This window comes from Corvus brachyrhynchos, unplaced genomic scaffold (assembly GCF_000691975.1).
Source record: "Corvus brachyrhynchos isolate BGI_N302 unplaced genomic scaffold, ASM69197v1 scaffold94, whole genome shotgun sequence".
NCBI lineage: Eukaryota > Metazoa > Chordata > Aves > Passeriformes > Corvidae > Corvus > Corvus brachyrhynchos.
In genome coordinates this window covers 11,727,182-11,736,312 of record NW_008238330.1, presented here as the reverse complement: position 1 = coordinate 11,736,312, position 9,131 = coordinate 11,727,182, and the positions used below count along the sequence as shown (strand labels likewise).

Here is a 9,131-nt window from a genome sequence, read left to right as displayed (position 1 = left end):
CTTGCTGGGACTGGGGAGCACTGTGGATGCCAGACTGAGTTTGAGCAGCTTTTGTCCCTGTGCATCAGCATTTCATTTGCATTATTGACAGTTTTCCGAATTTGCCTGGGAAATCTGACAGACGCCTTCTAGGTCCCCAGGGTGCTGAGCACACCAAACCACTCGTGACCAAGGAGGCAGATCCCTCTCCTTTCTGGTAGGCTTGCTGTTGGGAGATTGATATGCCAAATGTCTTTTCAGCTTATTTGGCAATACGTGTATCCTTCTCCAAACAAGGGCTAGATGATCCTCACACACCCATTAAATGCAAATCCCTTCAACTACTTTCCTCCACGTTGATTTCCTCAGTCAACGGTCTTGGCAGCAAATCACCTAGGCAGCCTTTCCTTTTCTAGACCTGAACACTTTTTCTACAAAAAGTAATGTGAAAAACTTAGAGAAATGAAGGTATCCTTTTTTTGGACATATGAAATAATGTTTTGGACATATAAAATCCCACTGTCCTACCCAGAATCTCCCCCAGATATTCAGTGTACCTACCACTTCCAGGGAATTCAGATACTTTCTCACAGGAGATTTGTTTGTGCTTGGTGGCTCGACAGAAGTGTGCGTGCAGGGGTGTGCACGTGGCTTCTGCTGTGAACAGCTCACTTGAAAGGAGCTACCCTGTGTGAGGGTAGGAAATAAAAGGATGGGAGGAAATTGGAGGAAAGGCCAAGGAGCTGAAAGGGAGGCTCAGGGGTCACATTTTAGATCAGAGGAATACAGTCCCCAGTGTGGAGTGATTTGTGTTCATCTGCATCTTAATAAAGGACAATCTGTCAGACTCGACATGATCCTTTTGGGCAGGATTTTCCAAAGGGTTGAAATGTGCTCCCTTATCTCTTCCTGCTGTTGTGGAACTTGCTCCTGAGATATGTAGTGGCTGTTACATTTAGGAAATATACCCACAATCTGAGCTGGAAAAGTGCTGTTCTGATATAATCACTGGAAGAGAATAAAGGAATTGTCATCTTACCTTCTTGTGTCAACAGAACAAGGAAAACAAAACAATGAATGCCCTTTTTGATAAAAGCGAGTAGTTTTTAAATCCAGTTACCTGCACAAAGTAAACCCCACTCTGGAGGTCTAGAGGGCATCTAAAAAAAAAAATTCTGACCGCTGGGGGAGTTGCAGGGACTTTCAAAGTAAAATGTTTCATTTCTGTCCCTATGACCCCTTATTCATTGGAATTGCAAAACTGCCTTCATATTGGAGAGACTTCAGTGAGAGGAATTTGCAGCTAGGGTTGAACACGTTTGCTGTGGCAAAAGAGACTCCTCTGCTGTGGGGAAGATCAACATATTCCAAGTGGTACTGCAAAAATTTTTCAGTCTCTGCAACAGATGAGCAAACCCAGCCGCAAAGTGGGAGGTGAAATGAGGAAGCTGCATCATTTTGACAAATAGTGGTGTTGAACCATAGCTAATGGCAACTGCTATGTAACAGCTTATACATGAAAGAAGGGAAAAAGAGAAATGAGGGACAAAGACAAATTAAGGAAGGAGAGAAACAATGGGTTAAACGACACTTGCAATGGTAGAAAGAAGGGGGAGGTATTGAGACTGGGGAAGACACAAGGCTGAGCTGGGTTGGTGAGGGAGAAGTAGAGATGAGAGAGCTGAGGAGTGGGGAACAGGAGTGAGCTCTGCATTGCAATCCAAAGTGTTTATTAAGATCTAAGAGATGTGAGACATTTGGTCAGATACTGCTGCAGCATGGTTGTGGCAGGGAGGCTTCAAAACCTGCCCTGTGCAGCCTCGGTGCTGCTGTGGGCTGCTCTTGAGCACCAAGATTGAACTGCAGGGATGTGGCTCTGCACCAGCATGCTCCTGCAGGTTATGGCATGGGAGAAGGCAGGAGAGGGATCACAGTTAATCACTACTTCTTCTCCTGACATACAAAGTTGGGTGCTAAAACAGACTCTGCTTCACTCCTACACACAATGTGCTCAATCATTCCATTTTTAGTGCAACAGGAAGCACTGAAAAGTATGATTTTGCCAGGGCAGAAAATCTAGCTATTAATGCTGGGAGAGGGAAAAAGGGGCTTTGTACACAGGAAGCATTTCACTTGTACAAATCTAAGACAGATATTTTTAATTCAAGTATTGTAAAGGTTTGAATTTTCTACATATATGAAAGGGCACACTTGAAGTGTGGACACTTAGGATCTTGCAGACATAATACTCAAATTTGTTAAACTGACAACTTTTTCATTATCTAGCTACTTCATAAGATCATATTTTCGGGCACAAGGTAAATTAGACTATAACCAGCCTGGAAAGGAAACTAAAGAAGAAGGTATAAAAACCATGTCCTGTTTCTCCTGTCACTCCTGCTTATAGGCTTCCCTATGTGGTTAGGAAGCAAATAGACTGTGCAAAGACCTTTCTTAATATCTTGCTAATGAGACTTGGCTGTGGAAGGGCCTGTCCCCATCTCTGGGCTTCCCAGCTGCCTCCCTCTTGACTGCCAGTCTGCCTTCACAACTCAGAGGCAGGAGTTCCCCTTTGGCCACCCATCCCCATCTTTTGTTTCTCTAGACATAGACCATGATTCTGCCTTTTCTCTTGGCACTTGAGCTGTTCATGATGATAATGAGGTCCCAAATCTTTCTGTAGCTGCCTGGTCTAATCAGCCCTGTTTGGAAGCTCATTTTGAATAGGTATTTGTTTCCCTTATCCTCTGGGCCATGCTTTTACTTGAAATGTCTACGCTGTTTCCTTCTATTAACCAACTGGCACTTGTAAGAAATGGGATTTGTGCTGGAAACTAAAAGCAAAGGTTCCCCGGATAGGAATGCTCTGAGATCTCTGATGGAAGCTCAAGCTTTTAATGTTGTGTGTTCAGCAGCTTAAAATAGGGTATGGGTGAATTTCCTGCCTGATAACAAGATTAGTAAGAAGCAAAGCCTGTGGTCAGAGAGCCTTCAGCAGTCACCTGGTTGCCTTTGCACAGAGCTGTGCTCCAGCCTGCACGCACCAGGTACCTTTGCTCCATAGGAGATGACTCGCTGCAGGGAGTGGGTGTCACAAAGCATCTGTCAGGAGCATTGCCTGGGACTAGGAGGCACACTGAGGCCCTTTCCTGGTGAGCTGGAATGTGCCAAGTGTGTAGAGTAGCCCTGCTGCGTGAGGGAAGGGTTGTGGAAATTGCCACCTTTAAGCAACCCTTTGTGGCTCTCTCACAGAAGGTGCACCAGACACACGAATACCCTGAACCAGACTCACAGGAACTTCACTACCCGAAGCTTCTTGTTTGTCCTTACATTTTCAGAGGGACTCCTGCTTTCATCTGTCAGTGTTGCATTTGGTATCATGAGCAGTGTGGGCTGGTGGCAAGAGACCAGTGAAGGGATTTTATCCTTTAAATTTACCAGTGAGAAATCTACTGATACAGTTAAATAGCCACAAATATGGAACAGGTCTGAACATTAAGCAAACTACTGATAAAAGGAGATGTATTCTTGCACGTGGCTGATGTTATTTGAGAGTCAGAGGTGGTTCTTTAAATAACTGCTTTAAATGTGGTTTGCATAGATGTCTAAGTATAAAGAATAAAAGATGAGGGTGGGTGTTTTTGTACTGAATAGCAATGATGTATCCACATCGCTGCAAAGCATTAGTGAATTGTCACGCTGGGTAGAGGAGAATGGCACTTGCATCTCATTTTGGCTCTCATGAGGCAATACCTCTTGTCTAAGGCCTCATTTTGAGTACAGACAACCACCTTTGCATTTGATCCTGCTGCCATTGAAACTGATGTGAGACTGCTTATCAAGGAAAGCAGATCGCAGGACTGGGAACCTGAGTGGATATATTCAACTTAAAAGGGTGCAGTATAGGGTTTTTCGCTGTTCAAGTATCAAGCAAGCACTGTAAAATGGATCTTCCTTATCATTCAGCAGCAGATCTGAGGAAGAGGCTCTTGTTACTCTGTTATTTTCTAAATCTGCAAAAGCAGCACACTGCATTTTGGCCAGAGGAGCAGCAGGACTGCTGCAAATGTAGTGTCATTGCATGGATGGTTTTTTCCAGTGGGAAATTCCACCACTACCAGCCTTGCCAAAAGACAGCTTGGAGGAGGAGAAAATTTCCTGTGATGATGGTGGTTCTTTCCCAATGAAATAAGAACAAGTAGGGAAATCCATCAAGCTGTTAGTCATGCATTTTATACACACATATATATATATAGCATAGTGCATGTGAGTGTGTCTATATGTGTATATAAAAAACTATATTGCACTCACACTCTCTGCATGAAGCATCATCAATTTCAGGCTTCAAAATAATAAGAAAAGTAGCTCATGATATGATGGGACATAAATGTATGTGCAATAGAAAATGGCCCAGCAGCTAATTTTGCTAATAATCTTTGCATTTAGTTTTTATGGAAGATACTAAGATTAGTGTGGCTTGAAAATAGATTGTACCTCTTTGAAATGAGCCTCCTTTCTTTGTAGCCCTGTGAAGCCTGGAGGTTATTTTTAATTTTAAATGGTGGTTGTTAAAGAGAAGTGAAATCAAAGGGTATTTTGGAATATAGCCTTTTCTTTAAATACATTCCTTGTAGGTGGGGAAATCTACAAGTTTTTTGTACCACAGATGCTCAAGCTCCATTAATGTGTCTTTGTGCGCAAGTTCATAAGGCGATACCATCTTACAAACTGGTGTAGGAGAGATAATTGATTCTTAGTGCTTTCTAAAATGCAGAGCACAAACATGCCACAACCATTGTGAGTATGGAAGCATGAAAATTTGCTTGAGAAATAAGCCAGGGGAAGTTTTGATTCTGACCACTTTGTAAGAGTTTAATGCCCTGCATATGCCTCCAAGAAATTTAAAATCTTGCAGATATGCAGTGCATATCTTCAAAAAAATTTTTGTGCTTAGCCTCTTATAAAAGATTAAGTGATGGAGGCCCAGATCTTCAAATGTACCATGATGGTGGGTGAGATCCCACTTAATGTTTAACAATGTCTCCAACACGTGCAGTATACTTCTGAAAACCAGGAAAGCATACAGGATTTGGACATTGACAGAGCAATGTCTTTGCTGCAGCTTGGAAGACAGAGATGGTGGCTTTGTGTTAAATGAGACATTCCCTGAACTAAACTAATTTCTGGTGTAACATTGCAAAAGTCAGTGTAGTAAACTGGTCTTCAGGGTTAATTCAGTTAAGAAGTTACATGGTGAATTTTATGCTCATAAACGTATTTTGGGGACTGTGTTTGTTTCTCCTTAGATTGGACTGTTTATACTTCTGTGCTCACTTGTTGGTAAATTATTTAAAACCAAATTGCAACAGCAGTTCAACATTTGAAGCCAATTGGCAGTTAGCCTCTAGCATCATCATCAATGGAAGCAGAAGAATTTTTCAGAGCAGAACTGTTTCTCCTGTTCCCTTGAGGAGAGGAGCAGTATTCTGTAAGCAAGGTTCTGTCTCTTAGGCTGTTTTCTCCTTGAACATTTCCATAAGCTGAAATGTGTCTTCAGTTACCAAATGTGCATTAATTAGTCCTGAACTCTGCTCAGTTTGCTATCAGTGTTCAAAAAGAGAAGATACATGTTTATGAGGAAGGAAATGAAACTTTTGATTTGTATTTTAGGCCCTTGCCTCTAGTACTGGGGCAGAAGCAAGCTTTGAGAGCAAGTATAAGCAGAAATTTGAATGTAAGATGATATTTGGAAAAAGACCCAACTCTTCCTTAAAATCCGTTCAGAATCTACCATTATCAAATATATGTAAAATTACACTATCCATTCCCTTTGAATTTTATCCCTAAATTAACTATAGTCATTAGGATGTTTCCTCAGGCAAGTCTTCACTGATGCATACTTCTTCCCAGCTGATTTTATTTAAAATGCAACTTCTAGTTCCCTGATGGCTATTCAGAAATGTAATACTGAATCTACAAACCATCTTCCACAATGAGGAAGAGAATTCTTCTCTGTATTCCTCCCTCAAAATACAGATATTTCAATCTTTGCCTTCCCAAATTTTTCCCTTGCCTGTACACTGTGGATTTCTGTGGGACACATAATGAGGTTATGTAGCAACTTCCCCCAAAAGTAGAGCTGTAGCAGTTCTCTCAGCCTTGCCTAGGCATTTATATGCTTCAAGGTCTGATGTTAATGATAAGGCTTGTACTCCAAATGCCACAAGACAGAGTTGTTGCCTGGTACACTGAAATCGGTTGCTGAAGCAACTTGGCTTTTCCTGCACCAGAACCTCTCCTTGTGCTTTTTAGTTGAGCTGTACCATCTTCAGCATAGCTCATGTTAAGTTGCAGCCCAGCCTGATAGGTCTGGGCTAATTCTCTGCTGTGGCCACTCTGGAATCCCATTAGTGAAAGAGCAAGCGGTTTCTTCCTGCCTTAACTTCAGAGTGCTTTGTTCAAATATTGAATACTTGGGACTAGGGTTTTGAAATATTGATACAGGAGAAAGTACAGACTGTCTCGGTCAGGCCTCGTGCAAGCTTTGCTCAGACGCCTTGGCGCGTGGGGGAAGTGAAAAGGTCAGCATGACTGGCCTTCTGGGGGTGGGGTGGGGCAGGGGAGGGGTCTGGCCTTTAACAGATTGTGTAGGAGGGATTTGCTGGGATGAGATCACTAGTGATTTGGCAAAAGTAATACCCAAATGCCATCTACCACAGTTCACTTCTTGCACGATATTGACCTAAGCAGAGCACAGAATCATAGAATGGTTTGGGCTAAAAGGGACCTGAAAGATCATCTAGCTCCATCCCCCTGCCATGGGCAACAATGTCTTCCATTAGACCAGGTTGCACAAAGCCCCATCCAATTTGGCCTTGAACACCGCCAGGCATTGGGCATGCATAACTTCTCTGGGCAACCTGCTCTAGTGCCTCACCATGCTCACAGTAAAGAACTTAATCCTGATATGCCGTTCCAGGTGGGGTCTCACCAGAGTGGATCAGCGCGGGAGAATCACCTCCCTCCACCTGCTGCTCATGCTTCTCTTGATGCAGCCCAGGATGTGGCCGGCTTTCTATGCTGCAGGCACACATTCCTGAATCATGTTGAGCTTCTTATCCACCAACACCCTCAAGTCCTTCTCCTCAGGGCAGCTTTCAGTACATTCTCCACCCAGCCTGTATTTGTGCTTGGGATGCCCCAGCCCAGGTGCAGCATCTTGCACTTGGCCTTGTTGAACTTTAGGACATTGGCCCAGACCCACCTCTCACACCTGTGAAGGTCCCTTCCCTCTTGCCTGTCAGTCACACCACACAGCTTGGTGTCACCAACAAACCTGTGGAGAGCGGGCTCACGTGTGAGGCCTGCCTATGTGATACACAGGTTTGTTCCTCGGGTAACTCTCGGGTCCTGCTACCCTTTGCATGGGATAGTGGTTCCAGCAAAAACTATGCCGTGGGGAGGAGAAGAAAATGAACATGTAAATAATAGCCTTGAGTCTTTTATCAATCTTTATGTGTACTGAATAGTCTCCCTTTCCCTGTTCTGTCAAATCTTTTCCTTCAGGCCATTTTTCTGTTAATGCTTTAGTGATGTCTGCAGTAATGACAGATGCGCATTCTTCACTGATTTTATTACATGTAGATCTTCCCAATGTATCAGTTTGATATAAAATTATCTCAGTGGCCTCAGGGCTCTATGAGAGATTTCAGATCCATGGGAAAAGGGGCTTGTGTATCCACACCGTCTCTTGCACAGCGCTAAGCTCTGCAGGCAGCTTTCCCAACTTTCTAAATCCACTGCGCTACTGAGGAGAGAGACAGCTTGCTCTGCCTTAATGGTAGCAGATTGATGAGTTTGGCTGGAGGTTTTTTGAGCTGCAACAATCATGGGGATTGTCATAGTAGTAATGGAACAACAGGGTCCTTTGTGCAAACATAACAAATCCCTTTGGGAGAGCATGTCTGTGCAGAAGCACTTCTGCACCCCAAGCAGTGGGCAGTGCTTTTTGTGACATTGTCATGGGTCAGCCTGTGTGGGTTTAGGAGGAACATAGCATAGGTGCAGTAAATCTTTCACATAGCCTTGTTTTTTAGAAATAAAAGTGATCACAGCAGGACTGTCCACATAAAGTCTTCCGTGCGCAGCTTTGTGTTTTCTGTGCTGTTTTAGGATGATGAGAATGTTGGACATTTGACCACTACTGTCTTGGCACAGCACACCAGGGATGAGAAATGCCAAGACCCTGGGAACCTCTGGCTGTGTGTACACATTGGATTCCCTTAATGGACAGCAGTAAGAGTAAACGCTTGGCTTTGGCTGATTTGGTTTTTGGTTTGTTTTTACTGCCCTCCCCCCTTTACATGATTTCTTCTGCTTGAGAAGTGAAGATGTTGCAAACAACCCATCTGCGTTTTTGCAACACCTCCTCTGTGCCTTGATTATTTTAGTTTGTTGGTGTCACTTTGCATGTTTATACTATTTTCAAATGTTTATGTCACTCTCTTCCCATATTTTGTTTTTTCCCCGGTTGCTTTATAGCATTTGGAAGAGCTTGACTGCTTTTCTTTTGCCTCCTTTTTTACCTTAGTTACCTTAGCAATGTTAATTTTTATCTTCTTATTTTATCTCCTTCTTATTTTTATCTTATAAAGAGATACGAGGAAAGGAAGCTTCTTTCTTCACCACATTTAAACTTTCCATTTTTTTCATTATCTTTTGAGGAATTTTCTAACAAAAAACGGAATTAAATTAGTAGCGATACTTTAAAGGTGGAAATATGTTCCTCCTCTGTTCAAAATTACTTGTTATTTACCCCTGTGATTAGGGAGACACTAATCTGAAGTGCTCTGCTAGACATGGGCCATGCATGTATGTACTTTTTGTAAGAAGTTCCTTTTTACTGACAACAAAAGGATGTGTCTTCAGTATGTCTTTTTCTGCTGCATGCAGTAGGTACAGTAGTTGCCCGCTTAGCTTCCACACAATAGAAATCTGGGTTTCATTTGAATTTTCAAGGTTGTTGAAAGTGCCTTTAGTATTTTTCTCTTCTCCCTTTCTCCATGCTTTTTAATTTTTTTCTCTGCATAGGCATGTCAGCCTCTAAAAGAGCATGAAAAAGAGAAAAGAAGGGGGAAAAAAATAAATTTAAA

The 9,131-nt window shown here is 42.7% G+C and overlaps 1 protein-coding gene across 1 annotated transcript in view; it reads left to right on the top strand.

Annotated features, from left to right (window-relative positions):
- METTL6 (methyltransferase like 6) overlaps nucleotides 1–9,125 on the top strand; it is a 39,745-nt gene extending 30,620 nt beyond the window's left edge. Inside the window, exon 5 of the mRNA XM_017734552.1 lies at nucleotides 8,152–9,125. Within this exon, the coding sequence (XP_017590041.1) occupies nucleotides 8,152–8,156 (5 nt within the window). The 3' untranslated portion in view covers nucleotides 8,157–9,125. The remainder of the gene's footprint in view (nucleotides 1–8,151) is intronic.
- The last annotated feature ends 6 nt before the right edge of the window (nucleotides 9,126–9,131 follow it).